The sequence below is a fragment of the Condylostylus longicornis genome, unplaced genomic scaffold (genome assembly GCF_029603195.1).
Source record: "Condylostylus longicornis isolate FDR11 unplaced genomic scaffold, ASM2960319v2 ptg000077l, whole genome shotgun sequence".
Lineage (NCBI taxonomy): Eukaryota > Metazoa > Arthropoda > Insecta > Diptera > Dolichopodidae > Condylostylus > Condylostylus longicornis.
In genome coordinates this window covers 84,077-108,046 of record NW_026578045.1, presented here as the reverse complement: position 1 = coordinate 108,046, position 23,970 = coordinate 84,077, and the positions used below count along the sequence as shown (strand labels likewise).

Sequence of the window (23,970 nt, the reverse complement as noted above, 5' to 3'; positions counted from 1 at the left end):
TCTTGCATTAAATATGAGAATATTAATACATATGTTATGATGATACTAAATTTTTTTTTAAACTCTAAACTTGTTGCACAGTTTAATGACCTTAAAATCCTTAAAGTACCGTTGTTAAATTTTGTATTATCCTTGTTTCTAACTATAATATCTTTGTATTATTCTCGCTCTTATTTTCAAATATAATGTTTATGTCAAATTGGTAGGAGAAGAAGAATTACAAAAGTGCAAAATCTAATATCAAAATCGGCATTGTTTACATAAGTATATTTAGAATTTGTTGTACTCACAATTCTCTTAATATCTCATAAAATTTAAATATTATATATTTTTAGGAAGCAATATTCCTCTTAACGTTATGCAAATCGAAATTATGCCGCTTACGCAAGAAGCTGCTGGAAAACACGTTTATAAAACTATTCTCGTAAGAAAACGTTTCTTAATTTTTGTTTATTTTAATATTTTCCTTTAATTTCGATAAAAAATGGACCTAGCACAGTTAAATCACTTTAAAAAGCTCATTTGAGTTCAGCTCTTTAATCGACTTAATTTACAACTGTATAGAGCAACTGGATACATTTTAAAAGTTACTGTCATAACAGTAAATGATGCAATGATTCTTCGTTTTAACCAGAATTTTTTCGTGAACAATGTTATTTTGCCTTCTTGTTTTTTTTAAGATTAACTTTATTTTATTGCAATTTTACATTATGCATAATAACAATATTTTTTTTTTGTGCTAATAAAACTACAATAATTTTCCCGTTAAAATTTTATATAAAAAAAAAAAATATATGGGAAGAAATGGTGCTCATGGTGCTCATAACTTGTTTTTTTTTTATAATTTTTTTATAATCAACTATTTTTATAATAATACAAGTAAAAGCAAACATTATTATTTTTTCTTTTCTAAAATTTTACATTTTCTTAAAAAAAAAAAAACAAATTTTTTTTTTCCATAACGGTAATAAAAATATTATGAAAATCAAAAAACAAGAAAATGGGGAAAAACTTGAAAAGTTGAAAAAAAATTTTTTTTTGCTCTTTTTATTTATTTTATGTGCATATGTATAATTTTTAAGGATAATATTTTTATAATCCTTATGTTAAATATGAATTTATTACTATGTTTTATAGGGTTAATCAGTAGAATGTTGGATATTCCAAGCTTATGCAGTTGAAATGAATTTGCTTTTAAGGAAAATTAAAGGAAATTAAGGGAAATTTACTAATCGGATCGGAAGTGAGAGATTGAGAGACAAGTAGTCCTTTAGAATTTTGGATATTTTGATCAGTTAGTAAGTGGTATATTTTAGTTCTATAAGTACCTTTTAAATTCGTAATAAATTGTTGTTAATAATGAACTATTCATTTAATTTTAGATAACTGAAGATTTTGAAAACTAGGAGGATTTTTTAATAATTCGCATGCAAAAAATCACTATTTTCAATTTAATCCGTTTGATTCGGAGAACAATGTCTCGGAAAATTACCGTTCCTTATAAAGACTAATCTTACCTTTAATAGTCACAGTTTTAAGCTATAGCATGATCAACATTTTAGGAGGTCAACTATAAATAAGCTAGGATTTTTTTTCAAGAAAAATTAGGTAAAATTCTCCACGACATATTGTTATCAGAAAAATACTGCATTGAAATATTGTTATCTTAATGTTGAATAATTTTAGAATTCAAATTGAGTTGAATATAATATGGTGAGGTACATGGAGTGTTGTAAAGTTTGTGATAAAGGAATTTATAGCAGAATAATATTAATATTCCGAACGCTTAAAATTTAATGGCGAAAAATAATTACAAATTCTTAAAATTTTTAAAAAGTCTTGCTCAATATATTTTGTTCAATTATAATGACAAACCCTATATACGTTATATATTATATTCCTTCAATTCCTAGTCTTTTTGCTTATTCAACAATAATTCTAAAATATAACCATTATTATTGTTATTTTTATTTTCCGCACTTGAATATTGTATATGTAAAAGGTGAATTTGACAATGATGTCTACGAAAAAATTTCTAAGCCATCGTATTTTAAAATATATCAAGGAGGCCCCCGCCCCCCCTTATATTTCAATAAATAAAAATAAGAAGAGCACGTCTTTTCAATTCAGCATAAAAAGACAATATTTTTGTTCCTGTTTTTTTTCTTGGTTGTTTTTGTTTTTCATTTAAAATGTATGTGCATATAGTCTTCTATTTGGTGATGATGGTGGTTGTACTCCTGATATAGAAAAGGTTAAATAATATTTCAAATATTAAAATAATCAAGCTACTAGCAAATCCAAATAGTAAGATAAAAAATGCTGACAAAAATGTCTGCATATCAACCTGAAATATACAAAAAAAAAAGAAAATATTAAGAAAAGGATAAAGAATATTTTGCAAAGGAGGCGATTATAGATGTACAAAAAAAAAATAAATTTCAATGTTCATAAATTTAAAAACAAAGTCAAATAGAGTTAAAGGAAGCATAATTTTGCAAAGATTTAGAAAAATAAAAATAGTGGAAGAGTTAAATTCAATTTTAATGATTTTTTTTTGGTATTTTAAAGAACATTTTTTTCTAGATTTTCATTTCTTTAATTTGTGTCGAAATTTTGCACAAAACAAGTGATAAAATCCTAGGCCATTTGAGTAAAATCTCACAGAAAACTGCAAAATTGCTTTTTTAATAAAAACTAATGAACACTAATGTGTTCATAACCTTATGCCATTGAACAAAATACGAAAAACGAAACATTAATCTTAAATGATGGAACGAAAAATGATGGTGCTGTTAATTGAAAACTTCAAACATTTTCGGATCCAATTGGAAATTCTACGTAAGTTGAGTTAAATGAGTGGTATTATACTCAACAAAAATACATTACTCAATCGAAAATTTCGAAAAATTTATAAAATTTCGAAAAAGTTATAAAATTTTTGAAAAGTTTATAAAATTTCGAAAAATTTATTAAATTTCAAAAATTTATAAAATTTCGAAAAATTTATAAAATTTCAAAAAATTTATAAAATTTTGAAAAGTTTATAAAATTTCGAAAAATTTATTAAATTTCGAAAAATTTATAAAATTTCGAAAAATTTATAAAATTTCGAAAAATTTTCTAAAATTTTCGGGTTTGATACTCGTATTTGTGTATGGCAAGTATGAACTTAAATTATTGCCGAAAATTATGTTGCTTAAAATTTTTACAAAATTATAGCTTTATTGTACTTTTTCAAACACCTAGTGTACAAAAGCATTTATTATGAAAGAATAATAATAGCTACATACCGATAAATCACTTTGTTCAATTTTTTTAGTACAATGTGGTTTTCGAAAACTCCAAATTTTTCTTTGATAATCCATTAGGCCAGATTCATAAGTACGTCGCAATCTGGAAAAAGAAATTTTAAAGAAATTATTTATGTAATGAAGTAATAATAGTAAAGAAATTTGAAAATTCAATTATCAAATCCCTGGATTTCAACTCATATTATAATTATGAGATAATATTGCATAAATTTAGGAGATCTCACGAAATAATAAAGATTCAATTGAATTATTTACTAATTTAGTATAAGATTTTACTATATTAGAGGTATAAGATTTTACCATTGGATTAGAATACGATTACTTTTATGGTTTTGCTTTCATACAAGTTCGGTAGAGAGTTTAGAAAATAGGTAAATGATAAGATGGCTTTTATTAAGGGTTTAAGCCATAACATCGAAATATCGAAAAATCGAAATATATACCAATGAATTTTTTATGATATTTACTCGATATAATTATAATCTCAACATATCGACATTTCGATATATATCAGTTTATTTCAATATAAGTTTTTCGGCACCATAATTGTTCAATATCGTAAATCAACTTTCAAAATTCTAAATCGAATAAAATATTCATTTGATATATCATATTGAAATTTTTTCTAGAGTTGTAAGTCCCAACTCTAGTTTTTATGCAAATTTTTGAGGGTTTAATAAATATATTATAGTGTACACTATATGACTATAGTATGAAAAACTGCTATAGGTTCCTATTATTCAGCTTCCTTTATTTTCTCTATACAAAAATATGGAATAGGATATTTTTAATAAAATTTTAAAATTTTTGAAATTATAAATAAATTTTTCTAACCAATCCAAAATTCAGTAGTGTAAAATTAAATTGATAAAATTGCATAAAAGTTAAATAATATTGTGCTCTCTATAATCGTATAATTTTGAATATAAATATATGTGTAATCTGTGTATCTTGCATTTTTTTGAATGTATATGAAAATTTAAATATTTTTTTCACAGTTTTTGCCAAAATATTTTAAAATATAACAAAATCTACTTGGAATTTTAAAAAATATTTTAAATTTATTACTGAAAATATCTTCAATAGAAAGAATTCATTTAGGACCTCTAGAAATTCTGTATTACAGTTTGAAATTTGTATGAAATTTTCATTATATTTAGTTTTGAAAGTGTATATGGGTTTGTATGTTAAGTTGAAAATTTAGAATTATTTATGAAATTTTCCCAAATGATTAACTTGAAAAACTTAAATTTTATTAAAAAAAAAATTTCAATTAAATGCTAACACCATCTCCGCTCATACAGCTCTTAAAATTAATTACCACAGTGCATAGTTCAATTTCATTCCACATATGTATTTATAACAATAATTATATAAGTATTAAATTTTAGAATTATATTTTTATAAATATCCTTTGTATAAAAAAAGGATGTGCTTCAGTCATTATATGGTTGCGTTATATTGCATTTGAAATATAAAAAATATTTCTTTGAAAAATTTATTCTTATTCTATTGAAATACTCCATTCAATTTTCATATTATTTAAGAATTAATAAAGAAATAATTTAATAATTTTGTGATTTTTAATCAATTTTTCATTAAATTAAGAAATAATTTAATTTAATATTTAAATATAATCAAATAATATATTTAAAATTTATATTAAATTAATTTCTTTAATATATTTGAATTTATTAACTTTGAATTTTATGATAATTTAGTATTATATATTGAGCTATATATATATAAAAAAATAAAAAATTGAAATTAATAAGAATTTGTTGAGTTGGAGGGGGGTGAGATACAGAGTCGCGCTCAGAGCGGATTGCAATATCTGCAGAATGGCTGTGTATTGGGTTCCCATACATAGCGGAATAGAGGAAAATAAGATTTCGTACCGTCTTGTTAGGGCTGCTAGTTTTGTGTGCCGACATCACTTTGAGAATGAATAGAAAGAGTTGGAACTCAGCGCATATTGATGTGGGTGCTAACTGGGCACTGTCTTTTGAAAAGTACGGCTAAGTGATTGAGAATCGCTACTACAGAATTCTGTAGACGATGTCAGGATATTGTGTGTAGTAAAATAATTTCTGTGCCTGTCCATCTCTAATGTGGAAGAAGAGGTCATTCTTTTGAGGGCCTTCTTTGACTTCTTTTGGACGAGTTGTTAAGGGTATCTTTGTCTTTTCTCTATATCTGGCTGAAGGAAATCAATTGGTTTCGACATGTAGTTGGGAAGGTTTTTATTTTCGCCATGATTGATTTACGTCAGCACGTAGTCAAATGTTTAGTATGAAAGTTGCCAATGACTGTTCTTGTTGGTCTAATTCATGGGCATCAAGAGGGTGACTAGACGGGACTCCTCTTCTTTTACTAAGACTATATAAGCCTAACTATTTAAATTTTCAAAATTTGCTTAAAAACACACTCTCTTGCTCTGAACGCACTATTACAGGGGAGTTAACATTTTTCTCTTTAAGTATATCAATCATTATATTCTCTATTTAATTGGATAAACTCCTTAAATTCAATTTAAATTTTTTCATCCTATAGTTTAAATATTTTTTTAAAATTAAGTCATAAACTTCATAATTTTTTTATATAAATTGAAATATTTTTTGTTGTGAATTTATATATACTGTTATACAATATACTCGTATGTATGTATATATCTCTGAATTAAATTTTAACATGTTTAAATTTACTTAATGATTTTATTTGTTTATTTTTTAAATTACAAAATATTTTACGTTTTTATACACAACATTAGAGCATCCGTTTTACCAAAATAATAATAAATTTTTTTTTTCACAAAAATATTCATTTTTTGAACAATTACCATTAATTTGTATTCATATAATTTCCGAATTTTTTAACATGATCTATTGTATATAAAAATTAAATTCTCTATAAATTTGTGTAAATATTTTTAAAGTTTTGTGTTTTGTTTATTAAACTGTTTTATATATGAAAAAGGGGAATAGTTTTCGACGGCACTTTTGGGAAACATACGAAATATGCCACTTCATTTATAAGACCACGAATAATTTGATTTATTTTAATCAGGACAAAGTGGTTATAGAGTTTAATCTCATAATGCCGCTGAAATTCTGTAAGAATAAAGTAAGAATTCTAACTTTAAGGAGTTCTAGTGAATCGAATCCATGTCGATATGTAGAATTTGTAAGATAGGTACATTTTCTTTTAGTTTAGTACTAATATTTAAAATAGAGTCTTATTAATTTGAAAACGATGATCTGTTAAATTTATTCCCTTCTTTTTATTTCAGATTGCATATGTTTAGGAGGAATAATACAATCGAATATTTATTTGTAATTGAAAAAATTGTGGAAAAGACAGCTTCATATTGAGTGAGTATTAAACAAATTTTTATATACTGTTGTAGTAAGATTAGATTACATTAGATTACCTGGAGTAAAAATGGACGGCGATCAAAGAAGTAAATCTATTGTGCCTCCACTTCTACCTATCACGCCAAAGTTCTGATAAATTCGAAAATCTCGTGAGGATCGATTTGTGAGCACGTAACCGCTTTTTACCTACCAAAAAGGGTAATCGAAATTTCCTCCGCATTTCCCCACTTGTAAGAACTCGCAACTGCTGTCGTCATTCAGGCCCTACCTAAATTTAGGGATCACATGATAAGATCCCTGTGAGTTGGCAGGGTTTCGTTGAAGGATCCGTGTGCATTCTAACCTTGTTCCTTGTTTTGCAACTGCGACATGCCAATATTCAATTTCGTTCCAAAATTACTCAATTTTAATATTCTCTGGATAAGATCCTATTGTTATTCGATTAAACTATCAAACTTTTAACTTTTTCCGAGACTCTAAATACACAATAACAAATAAAAAGTGTGGCTCTATTTCCATGTACCATAGAAAATTATATAATTATCCTTACATATATAGATACGTAAATATATGTTGATGATAATTTATGTAGAAGTAAATTATTTTGAATAAAATGTAAATTGACCACTATATAACAATAAAAACCGGTAAATTTTTACATTCGTTCGTGTTTTATCTGCTTTTTGTTATAGAGAAATTAAAAAAAAATGTTTCGCCTTTTAACCAAATATTTTTAATTTCAACGCGTAAATGTTATAAAAGTCCTGTGCGAGTTTAAATCCGCATGTGTAAATGTATGTGTGAAGTTCACAATGCCTGTATATTTTTATTAAAAATAAAAATGTTTTAGCTATTCATTTTGTAGGTATCATTAGGCAGGTCCTTTAACAAAACTAAAAAATTAAATGAAAATTTTCTAAAAAAAAAATTGTCTATTACAGAGTGAAATAATAATTTAATTTGAATATGGTTTTTACCTTTTGAAAAAAAATAAACTTTTTGTTAAAGAAGGGTACCGAAAAATATCGGAAAAAGTAATTGTTTTCTCTCTTCCATTCTAGGAAGGCAAAAATAAATAATTTTTTTTTCTTTCAAACTATTTTCCAACAAAAACATTTTTATTTCACTATTTCAACTATTTAAAATATTTTTTCATTTACATTTTTAGAACATAAATCTTGCGTTACGTGTAATTTTGAAAATGTTGGAAATTCTGTATGAAAAATTGGTCTAAAAATTGAATTTTATCAGTCCATTTGTTTCATACCAAAAATTTAAATTCATTCCCCAACTAAATGAACAATTTGTTCAAATTTCTTGAGACGGCGAATTCGCTAGTACTTGGTGTTATATACGGCGAATTGGTTTCTTTATTAATTTTTTTTACACAATAGCAGAAATGTACAGTATTTTAAAACAAACAATCACAGTTAAATTGTTTATGATTTTGACAAATTCGTTTGCCTCTCAAATTATATTTCCACTCACTAGATTTTTTGGCGAATTCGCCATTTATAATATCACGATATTACATTACCAAAATATCTTAATGAATTCGCCATACATAACAAGTCTATTAAGAACGGATAGATCTCTAGAATATAAAAAGCAGTATAATCGCATCTGTGACATTATCTAATTAAAAATTACCTATAACGCAATTAGATTTAGTTTACACTTAAATTAATTAAGTAACATTGTAGTTAAAAGTTAAAGTGCAATTAAATATACGCCTTAGGAGTGCACCCTAAATAAATGTTGGAAATTTATATTTATATAAGAAAGCGAGCTTAAAAATGCTACATCCATGGAGCAAAATTGTTATCTAACAAACGCTAATATAAGAAAATAATTTCTAAGCATCTATGTTTTTAGTTTCTGGCTCTAAATTATAGCAAGGATACAATGTCAGATATAAGTTTTGAATCGCTACTGTAAGTAGAATTAGTAATTGCTGAGGCTACAATCCATCCTAGGGCCTTCATCTTGCTTCAGAAAATTGAGAATGAATTATATAAATTTTTGACAACTTAATGTGCAAAATATGGTATATTTTATTGAAAAAATGTGAAGTACAGTTTAGGACCTCCTACATACAGGCAAAGAGCATTTGAGAGCGAAAGTTCTAACATTATTTTAAATTTACATATAGTTATAAATTGTTTTTAATTGTTATACCTAAAAAATGAGAAAAAAATGAATTAAAAATAGCATCTCATGCTTCAGCAAATTAAAATATTTTAACATTTTATAATTTTTGTAAAATTTCAAAAAAATAATATAGCAATTAAGTAAATTCAAATTTAAATAAATATATTCATAATTATATGTAAGTGTATAAAATACATATACTTACCCGTACATTATAACTTTTCTGAGAGGAGAACCTTTTTGTACAATATTAACCATTTTTTGTGATGGAAATAGTTGAATTTCACTTAATTCGCATATTTCTTTTTCAGTAAATATTTCTGATATTATTTTATATGCAGCACTAACATCAACATGAAAAGCATAACCTATATGGTAAATATATAAAGTATGTAAAAAGGTGTTTGAAAAATATACAAAAGTTATACATAATGTAGAATACTCGTATTGTTTGAATAGGTTTTTGAATGTGTATAACAATATATTTTTGTTTGTTAAATTTTTCATTTCCAAAATTGAATTTTCTAATGGGATTTAAAGTTTGTGATATACTTAACAATATATAAATTAGTTGCGTTAAATTTTTAAGGTGTATAACACTTTAAACGTATAACAACTTTAAGTGTATAATAATTTAATGTACACCATCCTTTGTTCCGATATTATATATTTATTACATATTTATTCCAATAGATGGCTTTATATTTTTATATGGAAAATTTGAGAGAAATATTTTTTTTAATACCGCCGAGATTGATCACACATCAAACATTTAACATTTTAGATATATAACATTTGCTTCTATAGCGTTCTATGCAAAGGAATAGCCGAAGGAAGCAATTACCCCCTTTAATATTCCGAATAAATGTTCATAACATCCCATTTTATTATTCTAAATAAATGTTCACTCTTATGTATAATAGAATTTCCATGTAAATCACAGTTTCATTTACAGATTGCTCTGAGTTATTCCAGAGATTTTTGAAGCGTTTTTTTTTGTTCCTTTCCTGTATAAAAGGAATGTACCTAATGACGAACTTTTAATTATAATAAATGCTTTATATAGATTTCGAATTGAAGAAGGGGCCAAACATTGTGTTGTAAACAAAGGTCCTCTAAATAATTGTTCCGGATTATGTTCCGAATAAACTTACGAATTTTGCAATTTTGTAAATCATAGGGTATCTTATAGCTGAGCAAGTTAAGTTCATCTAATTTCGGTTTCTTTTTAATTTTAATTCATAAATTTTGCAACTAAAATTGTTGATGTTATGAAAAAGTGCATGGTTTCTTTTTACATATATAATGAATTTTGGTTTTGTTTTTAAAGTTTTCTCTGCTTTTCTTTTAACTTTAGCATGTAGAGCATATTTACGTTAATGAAAAGGTATATGTGTATGTGCATGTGCTGTTTTTGAGTCAAATTCATATGGAATTTCTTTTTCCATAATTTGTTTTTTTTCCTCAAACCACATTATATAAGTTAAACCACATCATCATTATCCAATAAGAACAAATTTTCTTTCTGCCAGGATTCAAATCCTTTTCAAATACAAAGAAAAAACTTAATGTTTTTTTTGTTTTTTCGTATTTTTTTAATGAATATGCAGCAAAATATCAAGAATAACAAAGAAAGCAGTAAAAAAAATTTTTCATATTTTTGTCTAGTAATGGTTGAGATTTTTAGTTGGGCAAAAGAAACACTGGTAGTATTTTCAATGTAATGTGAGAACGTTTTTTTCTTTTGAGAATGGTAAACCTCATATTAGGGTTTTGGCGAATGTAAGAAATTTTGTTTATAAACAAAGAAAATTAGAAAAATAAAGGTTATTTGGTCGATGTTTAGCGTTTCAGTTTCTGGAAAAACAGGAAAAGTTTTTGTTGTTTTTCTTCTTGGTCCTAGATTGCGTATGGGAAATATGTTATAAATAAAGGTTCTTATAATTTGTAATGCCATCATGAAGTATAAAATATTCGAAAGATATAAAGTTACTGAAGTTATTTTTTGGCAGAATGATTCTCTATTAAGCTTACCGCGAATTTTTCCACGAATTTTGGAAAATATGTAAACTTTATATTGGAATAAAGGATGATAATGCAGTAAATCTACGATATTGAATGTGTAAAAAGGCTGGCAACACTATTTTCTTAAATGACTTAGAAAAACAATTCTGTTCAATGAGCCTTCCACTTTCAGAGCCTTTCACTTTCTCTAAATAATTACATTTAAAGTAGAAATTGTGGCTGTCTCCCCGAATTTGAGAAAATTCTTTAATCTTTATTTTAATTTTGCACACCATATTGTTTCAGAGCGAACTGCACTTCAGAACTCATTCTAAACGTGATGACAATTTTTATAAGACTAGAATATTTTACATAAATTTTTTTTTCGGAAATTTTAAAAATTTGTTAAACTGACATTAAGTTAAATTTAGAAAAAAAAAAATTGTATTACATGACCTCTGGTTAAATTGGAAAAACTTTTTCAAAGATGTAGGAAAATGGTTAGTATATTCTATGGTTAAAGAAGCAAGAAAAGCATTTATTCACATTAGCATGAATTTTTTTTTTTTGGAGAAACCTATGCTTTTCATCATATGAATTCGGTGGGATTATTATTGTATATAGACGAGTTAAATAGTAAGGTTTGTGTATGACTTTTCAGAAGTTTTGAAAGTCGTGACCTAAAAATTTATTTTCCTGTAACAAAAGCAAGTTTCAAAACGTCCAGAAAATTTGAACTGATTTTAGAAAAAAGAATTACATTTGATTTGTTTTTGCAATATTTCCAGGAAAATGTCTGGTTATTTTATATATGTATGTGAATGGGTATGCCACTATTGCAAATACCCGGAACCGTGCATTAACTATGCTTTAAATTTTTTTTAACTTACCACCCAATTTAACTAATCTCATTCCAATTTCTGGTGTTAACCACATAGATTTTTTATTTGATTTCGGTTCTTTAGTCCCCTTTTTCCAAATCAATTCATCTTTAGTTTCAGTTTTGAATGGTAAAATTGAAGAATATGTTGTTGATGAATTATTTAAATAATCTTGGTGTCTTGTAAATTTATTATACAATTCGATTGCATCTGGATCTGTTGTACGCTTTAAGAGAAAATATAAAATAAAAGAAGATTTATGATTTTTGTTGTGTAAATAATTTTAAAACTAGGAATATATTCATGTAGCTGGGGCCTAGGAACGTTCATGCATTTATGAAAATCAAATATTAAAATCAAATTCAGGTCCCTGTAAACGTATATATTAATATCTTCTGTGAGTTTTCTTAAATGTAGATAGGACCCTCCAGAGATATTATAAAATTATGTCGCCTATATAGTAAGTATGTGGTCTAAAAGTGAAAAATACAAGCTTTCAAATAACTTAGAAGATAATGATTGTGGTATATAGGGGTGACATAAAATAGTTTTCCTTTTGCTTGCGTGATGTATTTTATTAAGTATACAATAAATAGGATATATCCCGTTAAATAATTAATCCACTCTCGGCTCCGTAATATCTTCCACCTGTACTACTATTGCTATCACGATAGTATGCGATCGAAGCAATGTATCCCTAAACAAATTGAATATAAACTTCTTATTATTAGAGAAGCCATATCTAAAAGTTTTGTTCCACCCGATATCAATCGACGGAATGACTCACTCTTTGTAAAAGAAGGCTTTAAGCAACTTATGCAGCTTATATTTCACTTTAACTAACTTTCTCTTAACAACTCTGAAAAGAACTTTTTTGAATATGAAGCAAGAAAATTCTTCAAATGATAACATTGTGCCACAGCTTTCACTTTACAACTTCACAACCCACAACTTTATCGCCTAATTACCTTTGAAATATTTACTAAATAATGAAGAACTAATTCTGTATTTCACTAAATTGATGTGCTATATCTCTCTCATTCTACACATTTATCAATATTATATGAAGAGTAAGTGCATAATCTAAAACATTCATTCTGTTCACAAAGTACTCAATTATTCAAAAAATTTCTAATGCAAATTTAGCTTTTTTTTCTAAACTCAATACTCATACAATATTGTAAATTATGATGGTGATTCAACAAATGAAATTATTCTTAGTTTCCAAGAATATTCTTATTTGACTATAAAATTAATTTTTTCTAATTTATTCATCTATAAACTCTGACTGGCAGGGTTTCGGTTACATATTTTTTCCTTTTTTTATTTAAAAGGTGAAATAAAGATGAATTACAATGATGAAGACTTACTTAGAATGCGTTATTCTAAAGATTTAAGTTTAAATTTGAATAATTTCTTCTTTTATTTTTTTAGATGTATGTGTTTTTTGAACTTTTCATATTGTTGTAGCTCTTGCATTATTCAAGTGTAAAATGGTAAAGAAAAAATTGCATTTATATGTGTTAAAAGAAAGTGATAAAAATTTAACCTTAAGAAAAATATTTAAATTAAATTAACATTTAAACTTTGAATTTTAATTTGATTGAAAGTACTAAATTAACATGAATTGTTATGGAATGTACAGAGTAACCGGAGTGTATAGTGTTAGTCATCCAAGGGGAGTTAAAGTAGTTGAATAATAAAAAGCATTTTTGAATATTTTTTCTAGTAAAAATTTTCATTTAATCTTTTGATTGTCTCTTGAATAAAATTAGTCAGAAGTAATTTTGGAGAAGAGACTGAAAGTATAGCAATTTAATTTGGTTCCATAAATGATCCGAATAAATGTATTTTGGAACTCAGATGAAGAATAAAATTGTTTACAAAATTATATTGTACATATAAATGAATAATCAAGCCGGGTTAAGGAAATGATGTGTAAACAAAATCTGATGTGAATAGCATGTAATCGCCCGGGTCCTTTCATCATTTATTTCAAATTCTATCAACAACATAGTTACTAGAGGCTTTCAACAGTCAATGTATCCAGAAAACTCAAATTTTTTTTCATAGTAGAAGTTGATTTTCTGTGATCCGGTATCCCCGAAAAATTCGTCAGTTCCGGCAGACACAACTCAAAAATTAAATCTCAAACTTGATCAAAATCTTAAAGTCCGCCCATAATAAAGGCCCAATTCCTGAGATGTGGAGTTCCTGTACCACAAAAATTGATTAATTCGTGATATGGCAGAAAGTTTACTCACATATAAATTTTTTATCAAAATCTGTTCAGCCAAAAATTAAGATACACGAATGCATACACAAAAAAACTGAGACACCGATATAGAGACATGTTTACAGAAGTAGCTTATTTTTTGTTTCAATATCACCGAAATTTGCTGCCATCACATAAAATTCTTTATTACTCGTTTACCCAATGCGCCCAATTATAAGTAAAGCTAAAATTAAAATTCTCTTATTACGTTTTCAAATTGCTTAGGAGGAAAATAAACACTTATTAGAAGAATCAACATAAAATAATTGAAAATTCTGATCTTCTTTTTTAGGAGTTCAGAAATTTTGTGGATCAAGATAAGAGACGAATGAATGAAAGGAGTTAAGGTAATAACCTCATTTTCTACAAAATTAAGAATATTAGAATTTTTTATTCATAACGCTTTAAATAGTGTTCAGAGACTTAAGCTTTATCCAATTTTCAAAAGCTTTCAAAGGTAAGATTAAGTCTGCCTTTATTATGAGCTGTATAAAATCTAACTGTGCTTCAATAAATTTTAACTTTTAATTAACCTCCTAAGCTTAAATGATAAAATTCTTAAAGCTGCATAAATTTCAGTATTCATCCTTCGTTCTTTTACGCTCTAAAAAGCCAAAACGTATGGACTAAGTCCTAGAATCTAATTTATGGATAAACGTCCCTATATACAAACAATTTAACATTAATATAATAAAATATAATTTTCTTTTGCTTACCCTAAAGAAATCCTTATTATAGACAATATCTTCAATACCCAAATTTAAATCACTTTTAATTAAATCACGTAATGTTCTAATAGTTTTCGGTGATTCAATTAATAATGAACCAACAATACTTGCTGAATAATATTGAAATATTAGGAAACTAAATAATAAAGTTGAAAATATTATTATACGTCCTGATAATAATTTCGTATTTATTGAAACACCTATAAAATATTAAAAGAGTTTGAATTTTTAAATTTCTGAAAAATATATGGTAAAAGAAAAAAGTGTATAGATTTAATATCACCTTGTAAACATAACATTCCAATAACAAATACAATAAAATCGAAAATATTAATTTTAAGAAATTTTTCATTTTTAGATTTTCTCAGACACTGGTTTTTATATGAAATCCAATTGCTCCAGGATAAAATAGAACATTTTTTATTAATAATTTTTTGCTTATGATATTGTCTACAGTTAGTTCTATCTTGAATTCCAATTATTTTTGGTCTAAATTGTTGTTGTTGTTGGTGCTGCTGTTCCTGTTGCTTATGATGATACTGTTGCTTAATATGTGGTAAAAACTTAGTTTCAAGTTTTCCAATATTTTTCTTATAATTTTCATTTTGAGTATTATAACTGGTCTCTGTATAAAAAATTTCTTTAAAAAAAATATTGAAAAGAGAAATTATTACTCATTTTTTTGCCATGATAGTAATATGGAGGAGGAGGAGGAACAGAAGGAAAAAACATTGGTTATAAGTTTTAAAAAATAATTTTTTTTTTTGTTTTGAGGAACACAGAGAAGAATTTTGTATATTATTTTAGGCATTTTTATTTATAATGAGCAAGGGCTCCAGCAGATATGCAATGTGTGATTTTACAACCATTTGATTGCTGCTTATTTTTATTCCATTGTCCTATATTCAAGTGCGCACATATGGAACTGTATGATCGGATGCAATTAACAATCGATTAAAATTGACGCAATAGTGTATAGTTACTTAAATTTGCGCTCAACGATTTTACAATCAAGCAGTAATAGCAAAACCAAAAATTTCATGTCTGCCTGAGCTCTAATTTTCATTTAAAATTGATACAAATTCTTATGTTAGTAAGTTATATATTAAATCCATTAAAAGTGAAGTCTAATGCACATAATTAGTGATTTGACGCTTAGTTATGTGAAGGACCCTCGATTTATCACTTGTTTTATATTGTTATAATATTATTATTGTTAATATGACTACGGCGAATCGGATCTTATAAGTAAAAAGAATTGAGGTTGTTTTTATTTGGTCTCACACAGCGTGTAGACGATATGCTCTTTATTATCTTTAAGCAGATCTGAATGGTTGTTAATCGTTTTCCTACAAATTATTGGCGCTTTTGAAAAACAAGAATATTTAATTTAAAGTATCACAAATCGAACATAATTTCTGCTTAAGAACCCTTTAATTACCATGTAGAAAGCCGGTCCCATATAATGTAGAACTTTAGTTGAAGTTTGTCATTTAATTTTGTTAAGCTGCATAATTTTCAAGTTTTACATATTTTTTCTCTGTGTATTTATGAATTTTAAGAGAAAAAATGAGTATGATTCAGTTTGTTAAGAAGACCGTAAAAAAGGATAAAAAATTATTTATAACTGTATATTATATTGCATTTACAATAATAACAGTAATAATAATAATGATTATATGAAAAAGAGAAAGAAAATCATAGTTTTTATTTAGAACGAGCGAGCGAGCGAGTTTTATATAATCACAGCGTATAAGAAAGAGCTGCTCTATTTTAATAATAATATTTCTTTTCTTTTTAATAAATTTTCTCTTTATAATATTTTACAAAATGTCATTGTTGCATTATTGTTAAAGTTATAAATCTAAACGGAATAATGTATAAAATATAGGGTGTTTTTTTTAAATTAATAGTTTAGTAAAATTAATAGTTGAATTTATTGTTGTAGTGGTGTAATTAAATTTAAATGAATTTGAACTTTTTAACAAAGTAATTTTTTTTATAAATATTGCTATATTTATGTAATATGCTTAGCACAAGAAGTATTGAGTGATATGCCACTCGGTGACAACTGTATAACAGTTTTCTGAATAACAAAATTTTCAATCAAATAAATGTCATTCTGCTGATCATTTTAAAATGAATATTCTTAATGTAAAAACCAAATATACTTCAGAATAATATGCCGAATATTTTGGACAACATATATAAGCAACGAACACCTTTGGATAATAACAGGTGAAAAACCTATCGGTAGATAAATAAGAAGAGATGAACCAGACACACTCTAAGAAAACCCTTCAAAAATATTGCTATTATGAGCTTGGAGTGGAATTCCCAAGGTTCAATAAGACTTGAACGTCACAAGAACACTTGACGTAGATTTGTAAAGTCAGAATTAAAAAATATTCAGATCTAGCAGAGTGTCAAATCAAGCAAATAGCAAAAAATGAGCTGACAGATCAAGTGCTCCCAAGACGAGACGAGAAATCTTTTGCTTTTAAGATGAGTAAGTTGACAAAAAGAAAACCAAATATAGAATAAAGAAAATACAATTACAAGTGTAAGATCCACATTCACTACAGAATAAGACGATTTCCTTTGTGTTGTAAAATGGTTGATGTAGTCTAAATAAATTGCACCCTATATATACCATTGTTGCCGATAATTCAATAGAATGAAAATTTACTACCTACGGTATAAACATGGGTAGTCAATATGTTTTCGATTTTGAAAAGTAGTTTTTTCAATATTCCAATATATTTTTTTCTTCTTTAACTATTAGATCCTTCTCTAACTAGTACTATTATTCCGATATTTTTATATTATATATCGATAATATATGAGATTTGTAATGATTTCAAATAATAATAATAATATCCTGGGTTGAATTGAAAGTTTTTTTGATTTATAATGTGTGAAGATTTTGTTGCTTGTATTCAAAACACAAGTTTCCATCGATTTCGTTAATGTTTTGTTCTTGTATCATGGGAAGGATCTTTTAAAATAAAGGAACAATTGAATCCTGCCTTCATTTTAAGGTTTTCTTTTTCTATTTTATTTCAATGGATTTTTTTTTTTTTTGGACATCTAAAGAAGAATTTTAACGTGTTAGAAGAATAAATATGATGAAAAAATGGTATTATGCTATAATAAAGGCAATATAATAGTATTAAAGGTATATTATTTTGTTTTTTGTAGATCATAGAGAGTGATAAAAAATAATAAAGGATAAAATTGTAAAAAAAAAATTGTAGGAAATTAGAAAATAGTTTTGGTTACGAGCAGAATTCTCTTTGGAATAAAGAGGAACTAGAAAAACACAAAAAAGTTGAACATTAAAAAGGAAATGCTTTAAAATAGACCTTAAATAGGATGAGAATCAAAGAAAAAAATATTCTCTGGAGGCAATAATTTAAATTTCATTTTTCTACAAAAAAAATTAAGTGAAATTTGGGTATAAAAGTTTTGGATATAATCAATGGTAAAGTTGAAGAGTTTGCAATGAAATATTGAAAAATTTTTAAATATTCAACAAGATATTTTAAGAAAAATACCGAGGTTAAATGGTTTTTATTGTATTCGAGCCTTTTTTTGAAAAATTTTTTCCAAAAACGATTCTATTTATGAGTGAATTTTACATTTAATTCAATTTTATGCAAAATTTTAAGCCTAGTGAACCTGTTAAAGGTAATCAATGTTAAAATATATTATTAAATTTTTTTATTTATCGCATTAGATCTCTTAGAACCACTCTTGGAGCTCTTGAAATTGCCTTTTTTTTTTTTGTTAATTCCACTTATTGATTAATGTGTTCAATTTAGAATGTAAGTTTACACCATGCTTTTGGGATTTATAAATTTTTGTTCCAATTATGTTATTAGTTTGCAATACATTTTTAGTGTATAATTTAAATGAGAGCATGGCATTATGCAATATTTTAACTATGTAATAATTGACCTGCTTATAAAGAATAGTAATAACATGAATAACATTAAGACCTAAAAGTTCTTTTGTTTTATTCTGCGATTTATTATTTACTCTGTGAAGCCATAATATTTCTAGGACGAACCTGTCTTAGAGACAGTCAATAGCAGTCAATTTTATTGAAAATCAGTGAAATTCTTAAATGATACTAAATTCAAGATGCAAATGCTGATTTTCAAGCTCAGCTGCTATCAATTTCAAGCTCATAAATGCAACTGAATAGGGAGCTGTTAATTTACTTGCAAAATTAATTGAGAAATTAAATTATTTCAACCCTTTAATATACAATTATTTAAACAAATTTATTTACTCATATTATAGCTTTTTATATAGTAGCATTATTCGAATATGATAAGTGTGGCATCCAGCCATATATCTTACTTTCTCAAATGTCTATTAATTGAGAAAAAAAGTTGCGAAAAAAATATTGCTTTAGCTCTAACAACTTCGAAACTATTACAGGTATCAAGCTTCAACAACTTCAAAGCTGTTGTAGGACAGATTTTTTTCAATCTGATTTTCTCCAAAATACTCCCTTAGACGACCGTGTTCCCGATACCCTATCTTCTAAATGAACAACATTTTTTCTCAATAAACTCAAAAGAATCATCCAATAAGAGCTCTAATACCAGTTCCGAACCCTTTTGTATAATTTATTAAAATATTCCCCTAAAAGTATGCAATAATTTTTTAATACTTAATAAAAAAATTTCCATACAATATTTTCCGATTACCATTATTCATTCAATATTTTATTTTCCATATTTTTCAAAATTTTTTTATATTTCCTCCATCACTTTTCCTACAACACTATATAAACTTGAGTATTCACCAATATCCCATTCGTTTTTATACTGTATAGAACCACTACAGGATATTATGTTACGTATAAGTACTTACAAGTTTCCTTAAATTTTCTTTTTATGATAAAATAAAAATATTTTATCGTTCGCGATAGTAGTAAAAGTGTGCATAATATTTTCAAGATTTATGGGAAGGGAGGGGGAGTATAAGTGAAGAGCAAGTTGAATTTTTATAAAAGTAAATGTAATTATATATCGATTACATTTTCATTTTGAAAATTTGTTTTTCTGATTATATAGCAAATAGCAGATAAGTTGTATAACAATAGTTTTAGTTCTTTTTCGTTTTCTTTTTTTTAAAGGATAAAAGAAATTATACGTTTATCTTTTCTGTGAAGCGTAAGATTTGTGAGAAGAACATCTTCTCATAATATTCAAAAACCGTTTTATATTATAGGGTATAATTGTATTTTGTAAGGAGGAGGGTATTGTTTTCGTAACAAATTTTTTTTATATGATAGATTTTTAATGATAGTTTTCTTTAGTCTGTTACGGTTATATGAGCTCTGCTCTTAATAGATTCGAGAAATTCAGCTAAATTTTGGTTGTATTAGCAATTCTTTAGAGATTGGACCTAGAGGTGTCTTAGGCGGCTCAAATCAATTTAATTGTAGTTCTGTTATTTAATATATAAGCTTTGCTAAATTTACGAGAAATCAATTCCAGCTTTATTTCTACATTAATTATTTTGTCAATAGTGGAATCCAAAAAATTTTGTACCGAAACAGTTTGTTCTTGTAGACGAATAGATGCAATTTCTCTCTCATCCCCCCAAAATTGTCTAAAATAAAATTTAAATTTTGTCGATTATAAAACTGATCAAATTTAAAAATTTTCCTTTTAGTTTCTCATTTACAATTTATATAAGCAGATTGAAAATATTAAGAAGACAAAGTTTTTCACTTCATTTTTCAGATTTTTCGTTTGATTTTCTTTAATAATTTTTATTATTTGTTATCCTGTGTAATTTCATTTTATTTTTCTTTATTTTTTATTTTTTATCTTGTAAAATTATTATAGGTATTTGTAAAGTTTAATTTAAGAGTATTGTATAAAGAGAAAAAAAAAAATTGAATTATAAGTTTATTATTCTTTTCCGATTATATTTATTTTCTTTATATATGGTTGGTAAAGATTTTATTTTATTTTCGACAAACAAAAATAATGAAAAATAATTAACCCCTTTAGTTACAATGTGAAATTTTTTATGTTGTAGCAAAAGGGTTAAAATACTTTCAAGTTAAAGTTAGAATATATAAGTGAAAATGTGTTGGAACAATGCAGTAAGGGTGTGTTAGGGTGAATTTCAATCGGAAAGAAATTATTAAACATTCCTGAATGGGTGCAGCAAAAGTGTTTTCAAAATTCGACAAAGTATTTGATAATTTTAATAAAAACAAGTAAAAACGTTTTAGTCGATCTTAACCAACTTAATTATTTCCAACACTAAATATTCAACATTTACGGGCGGACCCCGTACAAACTCGAACCCACACCCGACTCCGTTTTAGACTCGTCTGCATACCACACACTCGAATCCGACTCAAGTACCTGGCCACCCCAATCCCACGTCTATCGATCGGGATACAGAACCCTGTACTTGCGGTCGAAGTTGTACCGCGGCAAACAGGCATGCAACATGGTTATTCTTAGAATCGGATCGCTCTCAATGAAGTCTCTGTGAGTCCTGTGAGTCAACTTTCGCTCTGGCTTGTCCTCGCCAGAGACACGTCGGTAAGTCACTAGCCGAGCTTCCTTCACTATATGGAGGTGCAGTGGTGGCAACTCATTCATCACTTCCAACGCAGCGGTAGGAACCGTATATAGCCACAGTGCTATCCTGGGACTGATCCCCCAGGTCCCATCGATGAAGCCCCTACACGTCCATAAGGCCGCCGTAGCGCTCCCGATAACTCTATCTGTATGGGTATTTTAGGAGAGGCGATCGTCCAGGGTTACCCTCAGATACTTCACCTCCCTAGAGTAACTGTAGGAAGATCAGAAATATCTATACGATCTACAAGGTATAAGGTACAAGTGTCTTATTATAATACCTAATTTGACGCTAATCACGGGAATTTCAACCAATTAAAACCTTTTCAAAAATTGCGGGAACTCCATCGTCATTTGAGAAATAAGAACAATTATTTAATTGCTTTTCTCGCGGAGTCGTCTTAAAAAATTAATTAAATATCAATGTTTTGATCATGAAACACAAAAAAACTATGGTATTAATTCAAGAACCAATGGAATTGTTTTGGTATTTTACAATTATTATTGTCATAGACTTTCTGAATAATCTCAAGCATTAAAGAGTTAAACCATACCAAATTTTGATTTCTTATTTTTCTATGTGGTTTTGAAAAGTTATTATTATATTTTTTTGTTTTTGGTTTCATGTTGAGCAAAAAATGAAAAATGTTGAATTGAAAAGCTTTATTATTACCATTCAAATTCAATAAAGTTGAAATTTTCCTTCTTTTATGGATAATGAAAATTGATAAAATTTTTTACTATAAGAAAATTATAAGAAAGAAACTATAAAAAAATAATAATAAAATAAGCGGAATATTTTAGTGAAATTAAAATGCTACTAAAATAATATAAAAAACAAAAAAAACATAAGAAGTATTTACAGGATTCTGCAGGATTTACAAGAAAAATTTTTTTGATGAAAATGAAACTATTATTATTTTTAATATCATAAAAAAGAGAAAAATAAGAAAATTTTGAAAAATGTTTTTAGTAAAAAATCTTCTTTTAAAATATTTTCGAAATTTTAATTTCTATAGCGGGCGTTCAAAATAGTGTAAGTCCATTTTTTTCAAAAACGGTAAATGATAAACAAAACTCATGCCCCGTCTTCTTTAAAAACATTATAGCTCAATTTCGTTTAGAACACCTTCAAAAATTAATTGATAAAATTAGTAATTAAAACCCCTACAAAGTTACGCGATCAAAATATTTTGACTGTATATGGGCACATACTGTTACAACTACAATAATTTAATTTGTTGCTGCTATTTCAATTGTGACCAATTGTACTCATTTAACCACTAAGTTTTGAATTATGAATCACACATAACTTTTGTAAAAATAAATATTTTAAAGCCAAAGTTGCATTTTATTTTTTGAAATTAATTTTTACTCCTTTTAACCGATTGCATTGCATAAAATAAGGGTATGTTCAGATCAATATCTCAAATTCAGCTTCTTTTTAAGAAAATACTCAGTGAATTTCCCTGAAATTTCGTAAATAATATAAAAGTTGACGGAATTGAGTAATTTGAACAGTACAAATCGCCGCAGTGATCGATACTTAAATAAAGAAAATTTATCTTTTTTTTTAAATTTCTAAAAATGCAGCAAACCTTTAGAAAATTATTAAAAACATTAAAGTCTTTTTTATGAATTAGTAGAATTATACGTAACACATAAAATTTCATTCAATTTTTTCTTCTTCCTGAAAATTTAAATTTTTGGAGTTATACTCTTTCGGATGCCTATTATAGAATTTTTCTCTTGTTTTTCATGTTTGTTTGTTCTTATTGTTTGTTTGTATATATAAAAATTTAGGTTATTGGATTTTGTTGGAAGATTTTTTTTGAGAGAAAATTTTATTCAATCTAAACGGAGAAAAAAAATTTAATTTCCATTTTTATAAAATTAAAATTAGAATAAAATTATAAAAATTAAAATTTAAAAAAAAAAAGGAAATGGAGCGCAAAAGGAAAATTTTCGTGATTGAATTTTCATCATTTTACATAGATTTTCCTGATATATATAAAATTAAATGTAATTAATTTGAAATGTTTTTAAAGGATTTTATTTAATTGATTGGTAAAATTTTGAAAAACTAAAAAATTAGATTATGAATTGTTAGTGAAAGTTTTTGTACAATTATTGTGGGACAAAGTATAAATATTCCCGTTTTTCTAATTGAGTTACTAGAAAAAAATTTTACACAACATTTCAAAAACGAGAGGACTATGTAATATTCTGAGAGTGGAAAGCAAAAACCATTTTACGATTCACATATAAATGCGGTATGAAAGTATGAATGTAATTTTCATATTTCATTTGAAATATGCTACAAAAAAATCGGAAATTGTTAGGAAGGAATCGCATTTCTGAAGAATGATTTAGAGGAGCGGACTAAAAACGGAGTGTAGAAGGGGTGATGAAATATTACAAGGGAGATTATAAGAAGGAGAGGATCAGTTCATAATCCATATAATTGTAAAAAATTTTAAAAAATCTCGTGTATTTTTAAAAATTGCAAAAAAAATTTTTAATTATTATGTAAAAAATGTCAGAGATTATAATAGCAATTGGAAATCTATACCATCATTGTCCAAATACACTCAAAAAAAAATAATTGTAATTTTTACTA

At 26.3% G+C, this 23,970-nt stretch overlaps 1 protein-coding gene across 1 annotated transcript in view; it reads right to left on the bottom strand.

Annotated features, from left to right (window-relative positions):
• Nucleotides 1-2,212: 2,212 nt before the first annotated feature.
• LOC129612739 (uncharacterized) overlaps nucleotides 2,213-23,970 on the bottom strand; it is a gene marked incomplete at its 5' end in the record, with an annotated part of 34,622 nt that continues 12,864 nt past the window's right edge. The window contains 7 exons of the mRNA XM_055526499.1: nucleotides 2,213-2,347; nucleotides 3,294-3,396; nucleotides 9,045-9,207; nucleotides 11,734-11,799; nucleotides 11,896-11,950; nucleotides 14,716-14,927; nucleotides 15,011-15,352. Of these exons, the coding sequence (XP_055382474.1) occupies nucleotides 2,213-2,347; nucleotides 3,294-3,396; nucleotides 9,045-9,207; nucleotides 11,734-11,799; nucleotides 11,896-11,950; nucleotides 14,716-14,927; nucleotides 15,011-15,352 (1,076 nt within the window). The remainder of the gene's footprint in view (nucleotides 2,348-3,293; nucleotides 3,397-9,044; nucleotides 9,208-11,733; nucleotides 11,800-11,895; nucleotides 11,951-14,715; nucleotides 14,928-15,010; nucleotides 15,353-23,970) is intronic.